Consider the following 25,813-nt stretch of genomic DNA (forward strand, 5'->3'; position numbering starts at 1 on the left):
TTTCCTACACCAATCTCCAGATAAGCTTATTTGAATGGCTATGAATCTTTTCCAGAAGACTCTGCAGAGTTGCAGGTCTTAATGAACTAGCACAGTGTCACTCCAGCTGGAGCACCTGGAGGACCTTACCATGTGTTTCTTCAGCTTGGACTCTAGGCTGCATCTCCTCCTTCACAGTGGAGAGCGCCTTTGGCAAACATTTCTGTTTTACTCCTCCTGATGTTTATAATCAGAGGGTCACTGAGCAGGGTTATCTCTGTTACTGTATCTTTCAAGGAAATTTGAATAATTTTGATGTATCAATAAGAGATAACTTGTTGGAAGAGAGACTGTAAAATGGAGTTTTATTATGATTTTTAAATGCTTAACAGATATGTGCAGTGGGATCCTTTGTTCTCAGCATCTTTGGTCAATTGTGAAATGGTAAAGATGTAGTCCGTTGTTGAATATTACTAGCAAAATTACTCGTATTGTCATTGAGGATACCCTTGATTTATGTGTTAATTAGCCTCACAAAATTTTTTATAGAAGAGAAGTAGACATATAGGTTGATGGTTGTTTTCTCGTTCAAATTTTTTACATTAGTAGGAACTGAATTTTTTTTTCCTATACCTTGAGTCTCTTCCTCTCCTTGTGAATCAGTCTTCACCATTCTGTCACTTCCAGCACAATCATCTCTGTATAGTCCAATGTGACTTTTCCCCCATGTTTATTTTCTTTAGTACCATTTCTACCTCCCCTTCCATGGACTATGAGGTTAGAGCTCAAATGTGGTGATTCTACTGTTCTTGATGGTAAAAGTAGTTTGTTATAGTAATTTTTGCAAATATTTTCCATTTTCTTTTTGTTGTTGTTGTCTTCTTTCTGTTTTTTCCTTGAGATGACTTGGCTTAATTGGATATTTTGTCAAGCTTTTTCTAAACTGGTTTTATCCTCCACTGCTTATCTCTGCTTTGTGAGATCATATTGCTTGAAATCATCCATCACCCTTTTTGATAAGATTTTAGACATAAATTTATATGCTAAATTGGTATTGCCTTCGTTTATCACCTTTTCTCTACTGGATAAATAAGTTGTGCATACTGACTAGTGTTTCCTAAATACTTTGGTGGTCTTGTGTTAATTGATTTACACTGACCAGATTTCCATGTGAAATTATTATAACTGGTGTCTGTGTCATTTCTGTTGTTCGTTTCTTAATTTTTGTTATCAATTACTTATTTAAATAGTTCAATTGAGTTGTTTTAATGATATGCCATGTCTTTTTTTCATTATTTTCATTCTTCTAGTTTTTACCATTCTGATCTTTTCTCTAGTAAGTTGGTGGTCTGACTGTACACAAATAACTGATTCAGGGTAGACCCTTACAATAATAACAAATCTTTACTTTTCCATTAAATTATGATCAACTTAATTTTTTGTATGCTATTTATTGTTTGCCTACCAGTTCTTTTCTGGAAGAAAGTGTTCGTAATGTAAAAGCATGAATCTTCCGAGTAGTATTTCACCTCTCATTTCTTCTTTATTCTTTCCAATACATTTTTTTCCACCATCCTCTTTTCCCACTTTTGCATTGAAGTCACCAAATATGTATGTGACACAGCATAGGGCCAAATAGATTCCCAAGGACACTGTCCACTGAATACCTTTATTCATTTAATAGGCATATGCTAAACACCTACCTTATGCCAGGCATTGTCCTAGGGAATTCAAAGACATGGAATTTACATTCCCTTGGAACTTTTATGTAGGTAAGAAAATACTAAATATCTGCGAAGTAAATATTTTGGTGAGAAGGGCACAGTCAATGAGATAAGGATATGCTTCTTGTGGAGATTGAGCTGAGCCTGGAAGGAAGTGAGAGGTTAATGAGGCATAAGGGAGGGAAGGGAGTTCCAGGCATACAGGACAACCTGTGCAAAAGGTTAGAAGGTGAGAGATACAGAATCATTTGTGAGGAACATCATGTAAACCATTTTGTCTTAAAGTGTGTGAAGGGAAGTCATATATAATAAGTCTGCAGAAGTAGGCTGAAGCCAAATTGTGAAGTGAGTTATGTAACTCACCACCAGTGAGTTATTCAGGCTTTTTCACACGTAGGAGCTATTTAGCTGGACCCGTGGAGAGGTGGGGAAGACTGGAGGCACTGACTACCTACTAATTTGGTGTTTCTTTTGCTCAGCTGCTGCCCAACCATGCCAAATTCCTTGCTGTGGGCTGTGGATATTTTTGGGAGAGTGTACACACTTGCCACAGCTGGCCAGTACTGGGAACTCTGCAAGGATGCCCATCTAGAGTTCAAGCGAGTCAGCGCAGTAAAGCAGTGCTGCTGGGGGATTGCTTGTGACAATCAAGTCTATGTGTATGTGTGCTCTAGTGATGTCCCCATCCGGCACCGGGAGGAAACCTATGAGAACCAGGTAGGGGCTCCCCAGAGTTCCGTCTCCATGGAGGTTTAAGTTCACTTGCCTTCTGTATGATTAAATCAAACTTGGTTTGATTTAAAGTTAAAAATGAAAAAATGCCAGAGGGGCCTTGTGTAATGGAAAGATTCCTGGGCTCCAAATCAGGAATAGTAGTCATGGTGCTGGGTGAGTTTGGGCAAGTCACTTTATCTTTCTAGGCTTCAGATTCCTCCTCTGTAAAATGTAGGGGTTGGACCCCTTGCTCTCTAAGGTCCCTTCTAGTACTAGTAGTCTGTTTCTATGAAAAGCAAAATTGAGCAATAACCCTTAACTTTTGGCAGGCAGAGAAAATGGTTCATTGTTTTATTCCTATTTCCCTTTTTCTCCAACAGACCGAAGTTTAATTTCCTCTTTTATGTCCCAAGCTCAATAAATAAGAATTAAAATATCAGAAGGTGGAGTTTCTCATCACTCAGTCTATAGGTGTTTGTTAAAGCCTTACTATTTGCCAAGCACTTTCTTAAGTGTCAGGGATACAAAGAAAGGCAACTTAGATGTTTGAGGGCTAGTTGGTTTTCTAAGATGTTTGGGGCTGAGATTAAAATGTAAATGTAAACAGTTCCTCTTCTGGGACATGGCCAGAGCCTTTCTACTAGGAAGAGACAATCTCCATGGAGCATCAAGTCCCTCTGTGCTTAGGCATGTAGGACTAGATTGTTAGGAGACCTGGGTTCTAGTCCCAGCTCTGCCACTAACCAGTTGTGTGATTCTAGACAAAGTCCTTACTCTCTCATTAGCTCAGAATACTATCTATCAAATGAGAGAAATACCTGTCCCTCCTGCTTCACTCATAGAACTTTTGTGAGGATAAAGAGTTGCAGCTAGGTAGCATAGTAGATAGAGTGCTTGACTCGGCATTGGGAAGATCTGAATTCAAATTCTGCTTTAGACACTTAGTAGGTGTGTGACCCTGGGCAAGTCAGTCTCTCAGGTGAGGAAATTGAGGCTGTAAAATAGGGATAATAATAATACTTAGCTCACTCGTGAGGATTAGGATTAAATGAGATAACATATAAAATGTGTTGCTTGCAGATCTTAAGGTGCTATACTAATGTTAACTATTATTATAATATATGTAGAATAAATAAAAATGCTATATAGCTATAACTAATTACCCTCCCAGAGATTTAAGACACCTGTAACTCCCTCCCTCTCCTAGAAAAGAACTCATCTACAGGCTTCTCTTCCAGCTATCTCAATCCAGAGCCCTGGTTAAACCATAGATTATTATTATCATCATCATCATTAATAGCTGGTATCTATGTAGGGCTTTAAAGTTTATAAATTACTTCACACCTGTTATCTGATTTAAACCTAGTTAACAACCTTGTTGAAGTCTAAGTACTACAGGTATTATCCCCATTTTACAAATTAGAAAACTGAGGCTTAGAAGTATTAAGTGACTTGTCTACTGTCATACATCTCTTTTTTTTTGCTTAGGCAGTTGGGGTTAAGTGACTTGCCCAGAGTCACACAGCTAGTAAGTGTCAAGTGTTTGGTCTGAGGCCAGATTTGAACTCAGGTGCTCCTGACTTCAGGGCTGGTGCTCTATCCACTGCGCCACCTAGCCACCCCCTGTCATACCACTCTTAAGTGTTAAGAGGCAGGATTGAAACCAAAATCTCTCCCGACTCTAAATCCAGCACTCTTTTGTTACTTTTTTTTGTCAAAAGCACAATTGAAGGCTGTATTTTCCCTCTTGTCTCTCCTGAGTAGCGATGGAATCCAGTTGGTGGTTTCTGTGAAAAGCTCATGCCCAGTGACCGCTGGCAGTGGAGCGACGTGAGTGGGCTCAAGCACCAACAGCTGGATAGTTTGGTGCTGCCATCACCACACTGGGAGTGGGAGTCTGACTGGTACGTGGATGAAAATTTTGGAGGGGAACCCACCGAGAAAGGGGTAGGTGACTCAAATACCCACCCACTTAGATTCCCTATAGGAAGTTGATGTCTTTGGCCAGGCTCCTCCTCTGAAATGCTGCTCTCCCCTCTGTACCACTTGGAATTAGCATCCTCCCCACTATTAGCATCCACCCCCACCCCCACCCTGGCCATTGCTGTGTGTGCCATTCCTGCTTGCTCTGCTATGATTGATGTGCTTGTGTGTGACGTTGTCTCTTTCAGGATCCATTGCCCCATCTCCCTTCTGCCCTTCTTGTGTCCTGACCACCCACCCCAATGCTTTCTCCATATTCCTCCACCTGAACCTCACAAAGGAAAACTCCCTTCTTGTTTCAGGGATGGACATATGCCATGGACTTTCCTGCCACCTACACTAGGGACAAGAAATGGAACTCCTGTGTGCGGCGGCGGAAGTGGATTCGCTACAGGAGATACAAGTCCCGGGACACTTGGGCCAAGGTCTCCTTGTTCCTTTTTTTTTTTTTTTTTTTTGATCCATCCCTCAGTGGATCAGAAATAGTTGAGTGAAGGTCACAAAAGAAAGCTCTTTCCAGGGCTAAGAAGCATGATATTAGCTATTGTATGTGGAAATATTATAAATATTTCCAAATTCTTGACCAAGCTCATTTCTTATGCTTCATGTTAGCCCTCCATGCCTCACAGCCTACACTGCCCCATATAAATACTATCATTCACACACAAAACTCACCTGATTGACCCACCATCGGTAGGATGTGGGTTTTTAAGTTGGGTGGAGTTTTTCTCCCTCTGCCTCCTTTTTAAAAAATGTTTTGCTACTTACATTATATTTTTTATTACATAGTCTGTTTACACACTGTGGATATATACTGCAGCTTAGGAATTTCTTTATTTCACACCCCTAAGTTCTTTTTCTCTTCCTGTGTGTGTGTGTGTGTGTGTGTGTGTGTGTGTGTGTGTGTAGGGGGTTCTCATTTGTGGAGTTGGGTTTGAATTAAGCCATCCATACTTTCTCAACCACTTTCCCCTTTAGGTCACAGAATCATGGATTGAGAGTCCACATATAGTCCTCTTCTTTTACAGATGAGGAAACTGAAGCCTAACTAAGGTTATATTCTTATCCAAGATCATGCAGGTATATATATGAGTCAGAGGTGGGATTTGAACCTAGGTCCTTCTGGTTATTTTTGATAAACTGCTATTTTTTCCCCTTTTTTATTCTTTATTCCAAGGTTGGCTCATGGGGATTAGAGGTAGGGAAAGAAGGAAGAGGTAAATGGAGGTGATGTAAAAACAAAAGATGCCAATAAAATGAATGTCATAGAGGAGCTGAGTTATAGAGTAAAGAGACCAGGAAGCCAGGAAGACCTGGGTTCACGTCCTGCTCCTGATGCTCACTGGCTCTGTGACTGTGGACAACACCCTTAGCCCTTCAGTGCTCTGGTCTCTAGGCACGTCTCTAAGGAGAGAAGCAGAGAAGGGGCTGACCTTCACTAGTAGAGGAAATGGCCTCACTTGGGAATTCCTTATGCCAATGAAGTAACAGGTGTAGTCCCTATTTAAAAAAAAAAATTATTCTGAATTTAATGAACACCAAAAAAGAGTGTTTTAGAATAAAAAGTAGAACAGAAGATTGTATGTGATCTAGTCCCTCTTTCCAGTCCTTGTATTTCATATATATATGTATATGTATGCACATGTATGTATGTATGTACATGCATGTGTGTAGTATTATATTTGTCTATAGTGCATTATATATGTGATATATATATATAATCTTATTTGTGTATAGTACATTATATATATCACATATGTGTAATGCTCTATTTGTTGCTGTTGTTTAGTCATGTCTGACTCTCCGTAACTGTAACCCCATTTGGAATTTTCTTGGCAAACATATTAGAATAGTTTGCCTTTTCCTTCTCCAACTCTCTGACAGATGAGGAAACTGAGGCAAACAGTTAAATGATTTTCACAGGATCACACAGCTAGTAAGTGTCTGAGGCCAGATTTGAACTCAGGAAGATGAGTCTCCCTAACTCCAGGCCTGGTTCTCTATCCACTGTGCCACCTAGCTGCCCTTGGAATTCACCTTACACAAGTATGATACTATAGCCTTACATAACAATGAAATGGCCAAGTCTTTGTCTTGGAGAATCTTGGGTGAATGTGTCTGCTGCATTATGACTGGTAGGGAATGGGTCAGGCGTAGCTAATAGAAGAATGAAAGGTCAAAGAAGGATAGAAACTTTGGACCTTTTAGTAATGATGGTGATGTGGAATTTAAAAATAAACATGAAATAAAGGGTTTTGGGGAACAAATTAGAAATCCTTGAATTTTGCATTCACTTGGAGGGTAGGAAGGAAAGTTTTGGAGCATTCATGGTTCCATTAGTTGGTGTCCTCTTGGGCTCTTCCCTCTTTGTTTCAGATTCCATCCCATGATGACCCTAAACAGCTACCTGACCCTTTCAGTGATCTCTCCATTGGAGGATGGGAAATCACAGATGAACCTGTAGGTCGACTCTCTGTTTGGGCAGTTTCTCTGCAAGGCAAGGTAGAACTATGGATTTTATTTTTATTCTTTTTCTTAACCTGGGGTGGGGAATGAGAGTTAGGGAAGGGGTAGGGGAGGTCCAATCAGAATTGTACTTACTGAGATTGGGTGATGGATTCCATTTTCTTTTCTTTTTTTTATTATTTATTTTTAGTTTTCAATATTCATTTCCATAAGATTTTGAGTTTTAAATTTTCTCCCCCTCCGACTTCTTCTCCCCGCCCGCTATGGGTTCTATTTTCTTGTGTAGGTGGAGAAAGGTGATACCTAGTACCTTGTCATCAGCAGGCCATTGTTTAATTATTTATGGATCATCTACTGTGTGTAGCTCTGGTCTATGGCAGAACTTCCACTTTAGTGTGCCATAATCCTCCAGAATATTCTGTGCATACACTGTGTTATACCAAACCACAATTGTCCTCAGAGTCAGGCTGTTGTTCTTACTCTGTGGATCGGCCCTTGGCCTGTGTGCCCTGCATGTTGCCTTTATCAACACTGACCCTGAATGTTCCTGCCTTGTTCATCCTCCTAAATTAGAACTCAGATGAAGGCTTGGCCCAGGTGCCTGTAGCAACTAGTTGAGGCCTGGTGGCTCAGCTATCATTGTTGGTGAGCTTCTGGGGACAAGCATAAAACTGTCACTTATTCTTTTCTCCATCATAATCATTGTCAGAGTTCTTCCATCCTTGCATACATACGTGATTTCCTCCAGCATAGGGTTTCCAGTGTTCCGTTCCTCTGTCTTCATCCTGTATATCACAGTGTATTTATAAATGTATGAGTATACCATGGTATTAAAGTAATGAAAAGTAATGCACTTATTTTTACCTGGCTGAACTCTCCCCCCCTTCTCATCCTCTCCCCCCAAACAAACAAAAAACAAGTTGAAATTCTACCCATTTTTCATTTTAAAAGGCCCAGCTAGATATCACCTTCTCAGATTATCTCACTTCTTCAGGATTTCCCCTTCTGAGCTCCTGTAGCATTTACTATTTATGCTGTTTCATATGAAGCTTAGCATTTCTGCCTTACATTATTAATAATCTCTTTTTATGTGTATGCAATGTCTCCTCAGCTACACTTACAGGTTGCTTCAGTGCAAGCACAGTGTTTTTTATTTTTTTATGTGCTTCTCAGGGGCTAGCATGATAATGGAGCAGATAACTGATTTTTTGTTGTTTTTTTGTTTGTTTTTTTGTTTTGTTTTGTTTTTTGGTGAGGCAATTATAGTTAAGTGACTTGCCTAGAGTCACCGAGGTCACATTTGAACTCAGGTCCTCCTGACTCCACGGCCGGTGCTCTATCCACTGTGCCACCCAGCTGCCCCTTTTTTTTTCCTTTAAAGGTTGGAGATCGGGTCCCATTATGCTAAGGGGCTTTTGGTCTGAGCAGAGGAGATGAGATCAATTAGCCAGGAACAAAACAAGGGTATAAGTATGTGTGTGGGTATGTGTCCCCAAGTGTATCCCTAGGAATAAATATACGGGTCAGTTTTTTGTTTTTGTTTTTGTTTTTTTTAATTTCTATTTTGATTTTGGAATGTTTTTGGTAATTTTTCCACAAGATTTTGATTATGCTTAATCCAGAAATCATTTCTGTTTAGAGTAGCTTGCCTTCCAAATCGTATTTGTCTTAGACAGATATCAGAATTACAATTGCTTCCCTGTACACATGCTAGTTAATGCCTGGCAGGTGGGCTGGGTTGGGGAATGTGGTGGGGCTGGGGGGAGAAGAAAGGACCCAAGAACAAATGGCAGAGATAAGGGGTAGCCTGACTGGGATCAGAAATTTGCCAAAGTAATCCATGAAGCCAAATGTGGATAATGGAAAATTGACTGTATATAAATGTAGAATTAGTGTTTATTGAAGTGTTCATAGGATCATAAATGTAAAGCTGAAAGGGATCTGAGGCCAGTTAGTCCAACCAACCAAGGAAACTGCTCAGGGAATTTAAATGACTTGCCCTGGGTCAATTATTACCTGTGTAATAATTGTCCAAGGCAGGATTTGAACCTAGTTCCTCTTTTGTGACAAAGATATAAGAATAGAAAACATGTCCCCTGACCTTAAGAAAGAAGGCTTACAATTTGGTTGGAGAGCCAAGAAACAAATAATAATGTAAAACTGTGTAATTAACTATTAAATTGAATCTGCTTGAGTGAAAAAACATATGGGATAGTACAATGGGTGACTAAGAAGGACAGAGATCAGCGGTGGCTGTAGTAGTTGAATCACACATACATTCTTAGGAGTGGGAGAAGGTAGGGCTACAGAAGCCCTCTTCTCACCTTGTGTCTCCTTTAAGCTGCTGGGCAGGACCAGTAAAACTTACATATTTGCATATGACAAAGCCCAGACATTTCCTTTGCCCTTCTCAGGATCTCCTTTTTTCTACCACCCCTTTCCTGGAGCCTTAGACTAGATTTGTCCCCCTCACCCCCCCAGAATGAGTTGGAAGGATCCCAGTGCCATCCTCTTTCTCCCTCATTAACTTTCCCCCCTCCCTTCTTTGCCTTGCTTTGTTCTGACATCCAACTTCCTCTTCAGATGGTACTTGCTTTTTCATTGCTCAGGGCTGCCTTAACTATCGGCCTCCACTAGGGGGACATACAGGACAAAATATGCTGCCACCATTTGCAGTCTAGTCTCAGCCCTTGAACCATGGGCTATTTAAAAGCTGGTAGGTGTGTGCAGGTTTGGGACATGTGTGTATATCTGCATGTAGGCATTTGTGTATGCAGTTGTACGTATAGGATTATGTGTATGTTGCAACTGTATGTAGCAGAGTGCTTAGTATATCTTCTGCTTAGTATAGGCCGATGCGGTCAAAGGCCAGCACTTTACACTTTGAGCTTGAAAGCAGTCATAATACTTAGTTTGAGAACTGGGGGATGAAGAGCCACATTCTGTTTAAAGATTCCAGTGCTGCGTGTGGGAGGCAGATAGCTATGGAGCCAGAATGACTTCTTTCAGCCTTCCTCCCAGGCTTTAGGAACAGGTTTTAAATCTTCTGGGTTAGACACATCTTCGGAAGGCCAAGTCTCAGTGAAAGTTGGGGAGTTCTTGCTGAGTTTATTTAAAGTTTTGATGGTAGTATTGAATCTCATCCGGTTTTCTAAATATCAAGGCAAACATAGTGACAACTGCCCTGACTCTGCCTTAGGCAGTTTACATAGTCAAAGTGAACATAAGAAAATGTTAGTCTTCCCTTGACCCAAAGCAAAGTCACTGAGAACTGTCAGAAACCTATAGCCTCTTACATAAATAAATGCTGTTTAAGGAATACAGAGCATAGTCTCTGTTGGAGGGGAAATTCTGCCCTGATTTAGAGCTATGGATCAGAAAGAGTTCCTCACAGTGGCACACAGCATACTTAAAGTTTTCCATCATGCATTTTTCTTGCTTTCTAGGTATGGTACAGAGAAGATGTCTGCCACCCAAACCCTGAGGGCTCTTCTTGGTCACTTGTAGAAACCCCTGGGGAAGCTGTGCAAATCAGTTGTGGGCCCTATGATCTCCTTTGGGCCACTCTTTGGGAAGGGCAAGCAATGGTCCGAGAAGGAATTGATAGAAATAACCCCAAAGGTAATGAGCTGATGGTATCTAGCTCAGAGTCTTATGTCCCCTGAAAGCTCAGAGAGCCCTCGGGGACTCTTGCCTGATCTTAGGTTTCTTCTGTTTTTATTTTGGGTGCATATAGGCAGTTCCTGGTCAATAGTGGAACCACCAGTGCCTGAAAATGGAATCATGCACATCTCTGTTGGTGTCAACGTGGTCTGGGCAGTCACTAAAGACAGAAAAGTAAGAGTTGGAGGGTATCTGAAGACTAGATTTTGCTCCCTTTTGTGATATTAATATATTATTACTTTTCATTGATTTTATGACTCCATTCTTGACATAGAATAAAGTAGACAGCCAAATAACTTGTATTGTCTGTTGAAATTGTAATTTCTGGGGCATGTGATAACTACCCAGAAGTACTGTGCAGCCTTCTGAATTGTAGCATGACTTCTGACCTCTTACTTAACATGTTTGACTCGTGACTGTAGAACCTTTTCCCCATGCCCAGAGATGCCAAGATGAGAAACAACTGTAGCACAAATGATAGAGACCATTTGATTTAATATAAAAATGAGCCTTCAATTAATTAGAACTTCCTGAAGATGCATCGGGGTCAGGCTCCTCTGTTTCATCCATATTTTCTTCTAGTTTCAGATACTGAAAATTCATGTTTAAAGTCATGACTCTGGAGGTCAGTCAAGAGCCACAGCTTCATAGCAAAGATGCCATTATGTTCCCTCTTTGCCACTTCCTGAGAACCGAAAGTAGACTAAAGGCATTTTAGAAAGCCTTTCTGCAGAAAAGATGAATGTCTTACCCTTCAGCCAACCAGAGAATTAAATTAACCAGAACACCCAAGCATTCTGGCTAATTGAGGTTTTTCTGTATTCTGTGATATGCCTAAGTGTTTATGAGCTCCAACAGAATTTAAAAATAGATAATGGGCTCTGACCTTGGGTTACTCTCTAGATTTGATAGACAGAGGAGACACCATCAAAGGGAAAAGGGCAATCACCGCCCTGGCTGGTGATGGAATGAGCATCCTCCCTCTTTCATGCCTATTGGTAATGCCTGCTGTGAAAGGGCACAGCTGTCAGTAGGCCAGTTACTGGCACTGGAATCAGGCTGGAATACCAGCTAACACTGGCCCTAGGTCATTGCATGAGTTCTTTAACCTCTGAACTTCAGGCTTTCTGGTTGTAAAATGAACCCAGTAATATTTATATCTGTAACAAGAATGCTGCAAAGATAAGTGAGATCAGGCATCTCAGAGCTCTTGGAGAGGAAAGATCTTATAGCAACAACATGTATTTGGGAAGTACCTACTCAAACACTAAGCCTCTGTTAGCTTCAGTTTCCTCATCTATAAAATGGGTGTAACAATAGCACCTACATCACTGGGTGGTTGTGAGGTTCAAATGAGATAATATCTGTAAAGTACTTTTCACACCTTAAAGTCAAAAATAGCTGCCATTACTGTTGTTGTTATTATGTGCCAGGCACAGTGCTAGGGATACAAAGATAAAAATGAAAACATTCCTGTCCCCAAGAAGCTTAAATTCTACTGGAGGAAAATAACCTGTAAAAAAACACAAAATAGACAAAGTAATTTTGAGGAAGGATTTGAAATCAAGAAAGACTTTATGTAGAATGTGGCCCTTGAGCTGTGCCTTGAAGGGAAGTAGGAATTCCAAGAGGAAGTGGTGAATAGGGGAGGCGTTCTAGGTTTGGCTGGGGTGAGGGGGGAGAAGGAAGAGCACAGCAAGTTTAGCTGGAACATAGTACATGAAGGGGAGTAAAGAAGGACAAATGTGGAAAAATAGGATATAGCCAGATTATGAGGAGCTCTAAATGCCAAACAGAAGAGTTAACATTTTTATCCTAGAGATAATAGGGAGCCACAGAAGTTTCCTGAGCAGGGGAACAACATGGACAGATTGGTGCTTTAGAAAGATGAATTTGGCACCTGTTTGGAGAGATAGATTAGAGAGGGAGGAGGCTAGAGGCAGGGCAGCCTGTTAGGAAAGTTTAAAAAAAGAATGTAAATTATCAGTAGTGACTCAATCACCCCTTCTACTGGAGAGTAAATGTACTAATATATTTTTAAAAATTTAGAGACGTCTCCACCCCAAATGTTCATGTAGACTATTTGTGCCTGACCTGTGGTGGAGCCTTCTGAGCTCATATTGGTCTGATCAGCCGAAGTCAGACACACTGTCCTTTAACAACAACATAGTGATATCATTTTGGTCCTCTTTGAGAATGGACAACAACCAACCAACCAATCAAGTGCACCAATATATTTTTAAAAATAATAAGAATCGGGGCAGCTAGGAGGCAGTGGATAGAGCACCAGCCCTAGAGTCAGGAAGACCCGAGTTCAAATCTGGTCTCAGACCAGAACCTTGACACTTACTAGCTGTGTGACCGTGGGCAAGTCACTTAACCCCAATTGCCCAAAAAATAAAAAAAAAATAAAAATAATAAGAATCCATGTTATCAGTCTTGGCTCAGCCAGCCTGTCTATTGGAGAGTTAATGTTTTTTTCCCCTTGTAGTACCTTTAATGATTCTCTGGTAAACAAATGCTCAGCTATTCTAGAAATGGGGTAAGGTAATGAGAGTTTACATTCATCTTTCACCGTATGGTTACAAAGCACATGGTAGACATTCTCATCTGATCTTCACAACAACCCTTTGATGCAAGTAGTGCAAATATTATCATTTTAGAGAGGCCTTGCCAGCTGCTGTGCAGTTAGTAAGTGTCAGGAAGAGGACAATATGGGAGCTCTGGGGGGAGTGAGCTCCCCCTGCCGACGCCCTCCTCTGAAACTCAAATTGGGGAGAGTTGCCTGGAGGACACTGAGAGGTTAAACAATTTGTCCAGGGTCTTCCAGCCAGTTTGGGTCAGAGGCAGGACTTAAGTCCAGGTTTTGCTGGCTTTGAGGCCGGCTCTCAATCTGCTTCACCATGCTTTTTGTCATGCCAGTGAAAATTGCAGCCTTTTTTTTTTTAAATGACTTCTTGGACTGATTTGTGGTGAAACACAATTAATTTACCTTTCCTGTGACTTTGGAAGAATGTATTTTTTTTCCTTTGTCTTCACCAGGTCTGGTTCAGAAGAGGTGTCAACTCTCACAATCCCTGTGGCACCAGCTGGATTGAGATGGTTGGAGAAATGATGATGGTAAACGTAGGGTTAAATGACCAGGTAAGACTGCAGAATATGTTGGGAACATCTAGATCCTTGGGTGTTTGAGTCAGTGTACAGAGCAGCAGCAATTGTCTTACCATGAGAACACCTGGGATAAATATAGCAGTAATGACTACCAGGTGAGGCAGCCTTCTTAGAGAAGATCAGGAGGATTGCCAAGATTCCAGGCCACTGGACAGGATTCTTAAGGCCTCAGGCCATTGATTTTCCCCCTCCCCTCCTCTGGGAAAAAGTACGCCAGCAGAGTTGGCTTGCCCTTAGGCTCCTGGGCATATGCCCAATTACCCTCTAGAAGAGGCCACACTGTGTAGACTCAGAGACACACAGATGAGTTGGATTAGTTTTAGCCAGAGATGGTACTGTTTTTGTTCATCATAGAAAGATATTGAATGTATTGTGTATTTTTAGTGTTGGTTAATAGGAAAAAAGGTGCTTTCCTAGGTAATGAAAAAGAGGTCATGTAAAAGTTCTGACCAAGCTGATTTCTTTAAATCTGACTAAATTATGGTTTCTTGAAAATGTTATGCAGAGTACAGAGACATTGTTATCATCTATACCCTCTGCTCAGGGTAGGGAAGCATTGTTGGAATTTATGAAAAGTCTGAACTTACGAATATATTTTTAAAAATGTACTTTGTTACTTTCTTAAACATTTGTCATCTTTGGTAAACATAGTTGTAACACCGCTAACCTACGGTTAGCAGGACAAGGACTTGGTGTATTTTCTAATATGATGATGTATTTATACTGATTTATCTATACATTCTCAAACATAGACTTCCTCCACTTTGTTAGCTGTATATGTCTTTCAGGGTTAGGTGTTTAATGCTGTGTCCATGGAAGAGAGATTGAGTCTATAAGCCCATCATGCTCTGTCCAAGTGAGCAGAATAGCCACTGACTTAGGTCCGTAGAGTAAAATTCATCCAACTGCTTATATAATATCTTCTTCTATTTAGCTTCTACTTAGCTTACTTGAATGTAGAGATGAAACTCATAATTATTAACTGCATGCATACATGGACCTCATAATCATTGAGCATTTATTAAGCACCTGCTGTCTTCCAGACACTATGCTAAGCACAGGCAATACAAAGAAAAGCAAAAAACAAACAGAAACCGGTCCCTGATTTCAAGTAGCTCAAAATTTAATGGGGCAGACAACATGCAAACGGCTATGTACAAACAGAGTATATACAAGGTTAGTTAGAGATAATCTCAGAGAGAAGGCACTAAGATTAAGGAAGCCTGGGAAAGGCTTCTTATAAAAGGTAGGACCTTCGCTAAGCTCTGAAAGAAGCCATGGAAGCTAGGAGGCAGAGACGAGGTAGGAGAGAGTTCCCAGCTTGGGGGATAGCCAGTGAAAATGCTCAGATTTGGGAGATGGATTATTATGTTTGAGGAACAGCAAGAAGACGAGTATCACTGGATTAAAGAGTGTGTTGGGGTCATCTGATGCCACAAACATGAATCCCTCTCCTCTGTCCCCAACATGAGGTCATCTAGCTTCCCCTTCAGGACCTTCAGTGATGGAGACCACTTTACCTCCTGAGGCAGTTCATTGCACTATTGGATAGTTCTGCTTGTTAAAAAACTTTTCTTAAGTCTAAATTGGCTTCTCTGCAGTTTCTACCTATTACTTCTTGACCTGGGGCCAAATAGGAAAAATCTAATCCCTCTTTCCCCTAAAAAGCTCTTGAAATATGTGAAAACAGCTATCCTATTTCTGTTTCCTCTCTCCATGCCTTTTCTTCTTCCAGCCTAAACACCCCCATTCATTCTACCAGCCTTCATATACCACAGTCTCTTGTCTGATTCTGATGATTACTAGCTGTGTGGCCGTGTAACTTTGGGAAAGTCACTCATCTTCTCAGGGCTGCCAAGTAACTAAGACCAATTACCGAGCAGGTTCTGTTCTGTATTGGTAGAAGGAGTTTGGTCACCAGAAGTACCTTATGCTAATAAAATCACAAGTCCACTCCACAATCCCCCAAATACTTCTTTCTTTCTTTCATCTGAATAGAAACCCTCTTGGGTCTACTCTACTCCATCTTCCACTCAGTTGTCAGAATGATCCTCCTAAAACACAGGCCTGAAAATGTCACCTCCTTCTTCAGTAAATTCCAGTGGCTCTTTTATCTCAAAGATCAAATATAAGTCTTCTGTTTGGTTTTTAAAGCCTTTCATAACCTGGCCCCCTCCCAGCCTTTCCCTTCCTCTTCCTCCTTACTCCCTTCCATGTACCAGAAACAGCCATAACATTGACTGCTTCCTTGCTGTTCCTTGTATAAGACATTCCACTTCCCAACTCTGCATTTTTACTGGTTATCCTGTGCTTGACTCTTTCCCTCTTCATCTCCAGCTTCTTGCTTTCCTTAAGTCCTACCTTCTGCAAGAAACTTTCCAAGTCCCCCCTAACACTAGCACCTTCCCTCTGAGATCATCTCTAGTGTATGCTGCGTTTATCTTATTTGTACATAGTACAAACTTGTACATTTGTACATGTTTTCTTCTCTATTAGACTTTGTACCTCCTGGAGAGTAGGGACTCTTGTTTGCCTTTCTTTGTATCCTCAGTGCCTAGTACATATTGTTGTCATTCAGGTGTGTCCAACTATTAGTGACCCTGTGTACCATAGCACACCAGTACTGTCCGTGGAGTTTTCTTGGCAGAGATACTGGAGTGGTTTGCCATTTCCTTCTCCAGTGGATTAAGACACAGAAGATAAGTGACTTGCCCAGGGTCTCACAGCTAGTAAGTGTCCAAGGCCAGATTTAAACTTAGTGGGGCAGCTAGGTGGCACAGTGGATAGAGCACCGGCCCTGGATTCAGGAGGACCTGAGTTCAAATCCGGCCCCAGACACATAACACTTAACTGGCTGTGTGACTGGGCAAGTCACTTAACCCCCATTGCCCAAAAAAAAAAAAGGTCCCCCCAGATTTAAACTTAGGTCTTAATTCTATCCACTAAGCCACCTAGCTGCTAGAATTCCCAGTGCCTGACACATACTATGTGTTTAATAAATGCTTATTGATTTGACTCCAGATATCTTGTTTCCTCCTTGTTTTAGGTTTGGGGAATTGGATGTGATGATCGAGCAGTTTATTTCCGACAAGGTGTTACACCAAGTGAGCTTAGTGGAAAAACATGGAAAGCCATCATTGCAAACAGAGAGAATGACCGATCTCACACTGGCAGCTCATCCAGCCTCCTTAGGTAATCTGTGTGTGTGTGTGTGTGTGTGTGTATGTGTCTGTCTGTCTGTCTGTCTGTGTCTGTGTCTGTGTCTGTGTGTCTTTGTGTGTCTGTGTCTGTATGTATCTGTGTCTGTGTGTCTTTGTGTGTCTGTGTCTCTGTGTGTCTGTATGTCTGTGTGTGTGTGTCTGTGTCTGTGTCTGTGTCTGTGTGTCTTTGTGTGTCTGTGTGTCTGCAGTAAAAATGGGTTCTGGAGAATGGTAAGGATGTGGTAGATACTTTCCAGTTTAAGAAGGAGGCCTATTCTTCTTAGAAGGATGTTGGACCTGAGTTCAAATCTGGCCTCAGACCGAACACTTGACACTTACTAGCTCTATGACCCTGGGCAAGTCACTTAACCCCAATTGCCTAAAAGAAAGGGATGTTAAGGTTCCAATATTTGAAAAGCATTAGCTGGCCCTCTGAGGGCTTCAGAGGAAGGAATTAACAGGGTCCTTGTCTTCAAGGAATTTATAGTCTTGGGGAAGAGCAGGATACATCCTCATGAAAAAGATTCAAAATAAATCCCCAGATAAACATGAAATAAAGTGCAAAATGTTTGTCGTGTTCTGAGGGAATGTAGCAGTCCCTCGTCTGGTCCTCCTGCCTCCAGACTCTCCCCCTTTCACTGCCTCACAAGCATCACTGCCAGTCCAGCCCTCCCAAAACACTGTTTTATCATGGTATTCCCCTGCTTCTGAATCAGCAGTGGTTCCCTGTTGCCCATTGTATCAAGTCCAGACTCTTCTGCCTAGTTTCCAGGCTCTCCATAATCTATCGCAACTTATCTATACCAACTTATCTTCTCCTGCTCCTCAGCACTCACTGTTTATTCCAAGTCAGACAGGTTTCCTCATTCTCAGACAGGTCATGCTCATTCCCACATCTCTGCTTTTCCTCATACTGTTTCTCCATTCCTGGAGGGCCTTTTAACTCCCATCTAAATCCTTTCCATCCTTCCAGGCTCCGTACAAACACTGCATCTTCCATGAAGCCCCCAGCTTCTCCAGCCACATCTGGTCTCACCCTTCTCTGAAAGCACTTTGAGTTAGAACCACATAGTGAAGCATTCATTTCATTTCTGTTGGTCTTGTCCCCCAGGTGATAAACTCCTTGTGAGCAGGGACCATGTTCTGTTCTTCTTTTATCCCCCACAGGCTTTAGCATAGTCTTGGGTACTGAGTCAGTGCTGGTAGGTTGGAGTTAGGTGGCATAACCACAGAAGGATTCATGGGAGGGGTAGTTTTGAGCAGGGTTTGAAGGAAGGGGAAAAACATAGATTGGAGGAAAGAAGAGTACGAGTGAGATCCAGGTGCCAAGAAAGCTATCGTAGGATCAGAATGCAAGAGACAAAAAGGACCTTAGCGGTCCAACCTTGTTGTCTAGGTGAGTATACTGAGGCACACGGTGGTTGAGTGACTTATTTGAGACCACACAGCTGGTAGGGGGCAGAGATGAGAGTCAAAGTCAAAGCCAGGTCTGCTGGCTCAGTGACTGAGTGAGAGGATAACACTTGGTATTCCTCTCTGAGCAGAGTTGTACTGGTTCCATCAGCCTGAGACACCCTTCCTCCACAGAGTGAGGGAAAGATGAATGTCCCAGATTTCCCCATGTTCCGGCCCTGACTATTCTTCAGTTCACCCAGTAGGAATCCTTCTTCTTAACAACCTGTTAGGACAAGGTTTGCGGGAACTGAGTTATTCAGGTTATTTGATGTGTGTATAAACAATAGCTTGGTTGTGTTTTTATCCCCAGTGCTGGCTGTTTCTTTGGTGACGAAGTGAGAGGCAGTGGTGACTCCTTGGCTCCAAGTGACACTGATACTTCCTCTGAGGCTGACAGGCCAGGGCTGGTGTCTGAGTATGAGCTATCTTCAGGCAGCAGCAGGCCCTGCCCCGAGAGCTCTGCCGTGGGCTCGGGGGCTCTGGGGGACTCCAGTGAAGAGGAGGCAGCCTTATCTGTGAACCGAGAGGAGAAAGCTCAGGTCACCGCTCCATCTCCCAGGCCAGATCCTGCTCCGGCTGAGCTCCCCTGGACTAACATTGACCTGAAGGAAACTCGGAAAACCTCTGCCCACTCTGCAGCCTGCTACGCGGAGACCACCAGCCTCTCTTCTCTGGGGCTCTTTCCTATGGGTTTGGAGGAGGGCTATGGAGCTGATGATCACCCACTGTGGGCCTGGGTGTCTGGAGGAGGCTGCACAGTGGAGACCCATACAGTCCTGAAGTGGTTCACTGTTCAGTCAGGTATTCACCTTCTTGGACTGGGGTAGGGTTAAGAGTTGGTGAGATCTGACTCGACATAAGCACAGGCATGACCACAGAAGAAATAAAGGCTGGGATGAGCTGAGGCAGGCCAGGCAATGTGTGGGGATCCTAGAGCTGAAAGTGACCTCAGAGATAATCAAGTCCAACCCTCTCATTTTACAAACGATGAAACTGAGGCGCAAGGAAATGAAGCCACATAAGATTCATAGATTAGAGCTACAGTAGACCTTAGAGGTCATCAAATACAGCCCTCTCATTTTATATGAGATAATTGAGGCCTAAGTTACTTATCCAGAATCACTTAGCTGGTATCTGGGGCAGGACTTGAACTGATGTCTTTCAGGTGGGCAAAAAAAGGACAGATGGCATCAGTTCTAAAAACAGACTGGTGTTTGCTGGCAGGGAAGCGAGGGATCTTCCAGCTGTGGTGTGGAGCTGTAAATGTACTGGTTGAAACATCTGTAGTGTTGACTCACCTTAAGGGTTCTCCATTTCCATTTGGGGAACGTTTTAGAAACCAAGATTTGGGATCTGCTGTTCAGTTCAGGTACCTTATCATGGGATCTCTGAGGCAGGGGCCTCAGAGCAAACTGTCCAGCTAACCCCAGGTGTCCCCTGTGTTTATTAGACAAGGGGAAAGGCATTTGAGGAGAGGGCCCTAAAATTCTTGAATGGGGTGCCATTGGCCTGGGTGACATATAGCTTTTTGAGACTGGCTAACTGGATTTTTGGGGCATTATTTCTGTAGAACTCTCCACAGGGCATTTCTCCCCACCCCCTTTCCTGGCTGAGACAGCAGATTACACGTAAAACAGATGCTATATAACTTGAGGAATGTCCTTTTGGATTCCTCTTCCCCAGGAGCCAGAAATGTGGCTTTGTAATCAGGTGTTGCATGACAAAACTCTGGGTAGCGTCAGGTGGTGGGTGACCAGGACTGTAGGGACAAACAGATTCTCTTTTCTGCCATGACGTTTAGCCATTCTTACCAATCTCACGAATCCTGCTCTGAGTATTGTTCTTCATCCTCAAGGAATCCTTATACTGGAACTTGATTCGTTGCAGATATTAACTCTTGTGCCTTCCCTGCTCCCTCCCCCACTTCTTATTAACTTTTAAAATAGGGTATGAAGATTGACCTGCCACTGTCAGAGCCCTGAGATGTTTGCCCAGTGGTGGGGACCAGTTGCACAGAAGCATTCATACTCTTTCTCCCAGACCCCCTTGTGACCAGCAGCACACACCTGCAAAATGGTAGGCCAAGGTTACAGGTGCAGTCCATGGCCACCAACATGAAACAGTAAACAGATCATAAATGGTTCATATCAGCATTGCACCTGTGGCTTTGGATCTGTTGGCACTCTTCCCTAGCCAACTGTGCTAACTAGCTTTTTATCTAATTTCCTGGAGCTTAAGTGTGGGTATGGATTTTAGAAACTCGCTCCCAGGTAATGAATTCAAGATGCAGAATTAGATATACATTTTTGGATATGGACAATTTGGGAACTTGTTTTACTCAACTATGCACATTTTTTAAGAGAGCTTTATTTTTTTGTTTTTTTGGGTTTTTTTGAGGTAAGGTGAGAGGGAGAGAAAGTGAATACTTGTTAATTGACAAATAAAGTACCATGAAAAAAGAAACCAGCTCCCACAGCATTGGGTAGCAAAAATTGTCTGAGGTCCTTTCCTCTCTTTCCTGCTCTTCCCCAACTCCTCCCCCCCAACCCCAATCTAATCTCACTCTTTTGATCAGGTTAGTTTATTTTCCTCCCAGGTTAAGAGAAAAGCATTAACCGTGAATGCATTCCTTTCCAAGACAGTATGAAATATTAGAAAGAGTTCTGCCTCTAGAGTCATAGGACTTGAGTTCAAATCTTACCTCTCATGATTGCTACCTATGTGACCTTAACTTTCTTGGGCCTCAGTTTTTGTGTCTTTAAAACGAGTGGGTTGGACTAGATGTGAACTCTAAAGTCCTTCCCACCTCCAGAGCTTTGGTGCAGTGATGCAATTAGAACTTACCCATCAAGTAATGGTTTTGGACAAGTAAAGAAGAGTGGTTTTGTTTGTTTTTCTATTTTTTTGATTCTTGAGAAAAACAAAGCCTCGTTTTAAAAAAGGGGGGGGGGTTGGGGATGCCTTTGTTTGCCACCCTTCTTTGTATAGGCTTGACACCTGTCTTCTGAGCCAAGCTGCTTACCCTTGACATGACCATCATGTCTCTCTGACTTTCAGGTCTCTCCACCTCCATGCAGACGCTCTCCTTGTCTATCACTCCGGCCCAGACGGCAGCGTGGCGAAAGCAGATTTTCCAGCAGCTCACGGAAAGGACCAAGCGAGAACTAGAGAATTTCAGACACTATGAGCAGGCTGTCGAGCAGGTGAGCGGATACTTCTTGACCCTTCTAACCAGTTAATACCACTGTTGCTTTTTCACTGTCGGAAAAACAAAATTTGTACCAGTGTCACTGAGCCTTGAATTTTAAGTTGTTGGTGGCAGTGTGGAGTCTCTGGGCCAACAGATTGATCAGTCGCTTGAAGCCTTGTCCTGACTCTGGACCCAGAAATACCTGGAAACCAGCCCCTGCTCAATCAGCCCTTTGTTGGCCTAAATGCTAAGCTAAGGGGAAATGAACATTTTCTAATAATAATAACGAGTAGTGATGATTACATTATGCTTTAAGGCATCCATGGACTAGTGGATGGAGAACTGACCTTGGAGCTAAGAAGCTCTGAGTTTGAGTCCTGCCCCTGATCCTTTCTGGCTGTTTGACCCCAGACAAGTCTCTAAACCTGTCAGTACTCTGGGCAGCTCTGAAAACTTTAAATTGCAGAATATGGGTCCATTTGCAGTGGTAAAGGGAATTTCTTTACCTGAGAGTTCCCTAGGTCCACTTCCTGTCCCTGCTCTGCTTACAGAACACTTTCCTCACAGTGCCTTTTCAATATAGATATTATAATTTATAGTTTATAGACAGAGAGGTCAAGGTTTCCGTGGTAATCCAGTGAGTAAATGACAAAACCAGAAACTCCTGGGTCCTGTGTTCCCCTACAACAGGCTGCCTCCTGTTGTAGAGAGCTCTGCCCAGAGAATGATCCCTTCTCCACTGATGACCTACCACCTGACCTGAGGCCTGATTAGGCCCTCTGTGCCCTGGGTTCTTCCAGAGCTTGCTTCTTCCTGTTTTATAGAGATGGAACAAAGAGAAGTGAGGGGTAAGAAAGCACATGGGGCTCTTAAGGGACTTTAAAAGGTATTGCCCAACTCTCAAAAGGAACGAACACGTGCTTCACACATGGGCTGTGGGGTCTCTTTCAGAAGGCATCTGTCTAGGTCTGCGTAAGGCTCCTTAGGCTTTTCGGGTTTTTGCCACTAACCCTGCTTTGTATTTACACTCTCTGGGTGCCTCTTGCAGTCGGTGTGGGTGAAGACTGGCACACTGCAGTGGTGGGCAGACTGGAAGCCCCACAAGTGGATCGATGTCCGGGTAGCGTTGGAGCAGTTCACTGGGAATGATGGGACTCGAGACAGCATCCTTTTCATTTACTACATGTTCCATGAGGAAAAGAAGGTGCTGTAGCAGATGGCAAGGGAGAGGAAGGGAGTGGGGACCAGGGCAAGCCCTGGAGGGGACACAAAGGAAGCTGGAATGAAAGTAAGGGGGTTAGGCTGCCCTCGGCAAACCTATTTTGGGAAGAAAGTATCCAAAGGAATCCTAGTCTGAGATTTTGAAATACAAATACCATAGCCGTAGGAATTCCTAGGAGCAAAATTTGTTATCAGAAAGGCTTTTATTAAATTTAACTGTGTATGTTTATTTGAGAAGGTAGAGTGATAGAAAAGAGTGATGTCAAACTCAAATAGAAAGACGTCCCTGCAACTAGTATATTGACTTGGAAAACCACAAATTAAGATTATCTATGTTGTTATTTTTTATTTATTTTGTTTAACGTTTCCCAGTTGCATTTTTAATTTGGTTCCTGCCCTGGCTCTAGAGTTTTGCAGTCTGTAGCCATGAGTTTGACACCTCTGGTGTAGAGGATAGAGATGGCCTGGTCATCAAGAAGATTTGGGTTCTAGCTCCATTTTTGCCACATACTAGCTGTGTGAATCTGGGCAAATTACTTTACCTTAAAGTGCCCCAGGCACCTCTCTAAGACTAGATATTGCAGAGAAGGCTGTGGTCTGCATTGGTAAAGAAAGAAATACTTTCCTGGTTGTTTCTTACACCAGTGGAATTATAGAGTTGTTTTTAAAAGAAGTTACATTGCACGTCTGGCTTAAAAAAATGTTAACTACCTAATTGTAACATTTTTTTGAGTGCAAAGCCTTAGTTCCTATGCTCTGGGAGCTTCCCACCTCCCAACAGGTACCTGCTGGCTCTAAGTGGCAGGTGTGGGTCATATTGTTCAGGATGCTAGTACTGATTAAGAGGCCAGGCACTAACTGATAGCCAAGGTGTTGGTTCTGAGACCCTGTCCTCACCCTGAGATCTGAGTTTCATTGGGTGACTTAGATTAGCCACATATATGGCACTATTGTTGTAGTAGTTGTTGTTTTAACAACTTTAATAGACAAGATAAGAATGTGGAGAGCACAGGCTCTAGCTGCTTTCCTGGCTTGTCCCTCTCCAAAAGAAGAGTGTTGGTAAGGAAGGGAACACAACTGAGTAATAAGAGGTCTGATTCTGCTGCTGAATGAACTAAAAGCTTTAACAGTTGCTATTCTCCTTGAGCTTATGTCCTCATGGGGGAGGATTATGCATGTAGGAGAACTGTGCACAGGTAATAGAGTCCTGAACTGACCTGAATTTCACTAAGATGGTGAATGGAACACTAGAGCAGTCCATTAAGACACTCTTTCCAGGGGCCAGAGGTGATTTGATTACAATTCTCAGAGAAGGAGGTAGAAGGTGGAAAGGGGAAGAAAAGAAGGGACATGTGGTGGTAGAGAAGAAAATGGTTAAGGTAAAGAGGAGGACGTATGGTCTGGGGGAATACAGAGCTAGGTGGCTTAGTTCCTCTCAGGCATGACCTTCTGTGATTAAGAATACTGGGTGAGGCACAGGTAGCATCTGTCCCTAAGTCCCCTTGATATTGACAAAAGGGTACAGATTGAACCCAAAGGAAGGAAACATTCATGGAAAGCTTATGGTTTTTTCCTGCCCTCTTTGAACAGTACATCCACATATTTCTCAATGAAGTGACGGTGCTGGTACCCGTACTAAATGAGGCCAAACATTCATTTGCCCTTTATACCCCAGAGAAAACCAAACAGAGGTGGCCCATCCGTCTCGCTGCTGCTACTGAGCAAGAAATGTATGATTGGGTGAGTGTTAAACCTCTTGGGCACATGATTTGGCCAAGGTGAATCTTTCAAGGTGAGGGTTTGAATGATCCATTTCCAGATTCACAAATCAGGATGGTAAATTCCCCCAAATACCAGGCTGCTATTAGGATGAATCTCCAGGGACAAGGGCCGTTCTTCCTTCCTTTCTTCCTCATAAAAATGTGCGAGTCACTCCCCATCACTCCCTGGAAATTGTCCTCTGGGATTCTTGTGAGTTTTCTTGCTACTCTTCTGGGTCAGTTACTTGCCATCTGTCTCATCTTCACAGCTTGCTCTACTCAGTACATCATGCTCCGAAAGCCGAAGGATCCAAGGCCGCCCTTCCCCCCAGGCCATCTGGTCTGTCACTTGCAAAGGAGACATTTTTGTGAGTGAGCCCAGTGCGGACCTGGAGGCACTCATGCATCCAATGCCATGTGACCAAATGTAAGCAATTCCCAGCAAACCTGCTCTCTGGTCCATATGTCAGAAGTGTCTGTTGTACCATCAGCTTAATGTATTGCTTTACCTCCTGGCTCCTGAAGGATAAGTACACCTGAGAGCTTCCTCCTGAGAGACCAAACCCTAGAGACTAATTTATTTACATTTTGATGTGTAAGTGGATGAATTAGAGCTGATTTCCCAGGAGGAAAGGTGGAGTGGGATATGTAATTCCTAAGGAAGGGGGAGTTTTAGGATCTGGTTTTGTGCTGTATGAGATCCCTAGGAAGAAATAAATGTCTGACAGGCAGCTTGTCTTTCTTCAGTGTCTTTCCACTAATCCTTTGGGACTTTGCCCTGCCTATATCCTTGATTCTTTTGTTTGTTTTGTTTTTGTTTTTCCAATTACCAAGCATTTATCTTCTCTTCCCACTTCCTCTCCTACCAGTTGAAAAAAAGAAAAAACAAAAACAAAAGCCACGTAAGATATATGCATAATCAAGCAAATAAATTCTCACATTGGTCATGTCAAAACATGTCTCATTCTGCACCTTGTGTCTGTCACCTATCAGGAGGTGGGTGACATTTTTCATCATTGCTCTCTAGAATAATTTTTATTCTGCGTCATTTCATGTAAATGTTAATAGGTTTCTCTGAAACCATCCTTTTCATCATTTCTTATGGCGCAGTGATGTTCCATTACATTCAAATGCTATAATTTGTTCAGCTGTTCTCCAAACAATGCCCATCCCTTCCCTTAGTTTACAGTTCTTTACCATTAGAAAAAGAACTGCTATCAATATTTTTGTATAGATGGATCCTTTCCTCTTTCTTTGATCTCTTGAGTGTACAGGCCTAGTAATGGT

The 25,813-nt window shown here is 42.5% G+C and overlaps 1 protein-coding gene across 6 annotated transcripts in view; it reads left to right on the forward strand.

The window, feature by feature from the left end:
• LOC114051966 (tectonin beta-propeller repeat-containing protein 1-like) overlaps positions 1-25,813 on the forward strand; it is a 73,781-nt gene that overhangs the window by 14,638 nt on the left and 33,330 nt on the right. For 5 of the 6 annotated variants that reach the window (XM_027874379.1, XM_027874381.1, XM_027874378.1 and 2 more), the window contains 13 exons: positions 2,183-2,420; positions 4,182-4,364; positions 4,703-4,825; positions 6,777-6,902; positions 10,313-10,487; positions 10,603-10,703; positions 13,572-13,673; positions 16,747-16,892; positions 18,666-19,156; positions 21,413-21,558; positions 22,594-22,749; positions 24,357-24,506; positions 24,796-24,953. In XM_027874379.1, coding sequence (XP_027730180.1) covers positions 2,196-2,420; positions 4,182-4,364; positions 4,703-4,825; positions 6,777-6,902; positions 10,313-10,487; positions 10,603-10,703; positions 13,572-13,673; positions 16,747-16,892; positions 18,666-19,156; positions 21,413-21,558; positions 22,594-22,749; positions 24,357-24,506; positions 24,796-24,953 — 2,282 coding nt within the window. In that variant the 5' untranslated portion in view covers positions 2,183-2,195. Of the gene's footprint in view, positions 1-2,182; positions 2,421-4,181; positions 4,365-4,702; positions 4,826-6,776; positions 6,903-10,312; positions 10,488-10,602; positions 10,704-13,571; positions 13,674-16,746; positions 16,893-18,665; positions 19,157-21,412; positions 21,559-22,593; positions 22,750-24,356; positions 24,507-24,795; positions 24,954-25,813 lie in introns of those variants that run through there. The other variant, XM_027874380.1, reaches the window with a different exon arrangement.

The sequence above is a fragment of the Vombatus ursinus genome, unplaced genomic scaffold (genome assembly GCF_900497805.2).
Source record: "Vombatus ursinus unplaced genomic scaffold, bare-nosed wombat genome assembly UNPS02014807.1, whole genome shotgun sequence".
Taxonomy (NCBI): domain Eukaryota; kingdom Metazoa; phylum Chordata; class Mammalia; order Diprotodontia; family Vombatidae; genus Vombatus; species Vombatus ursinus.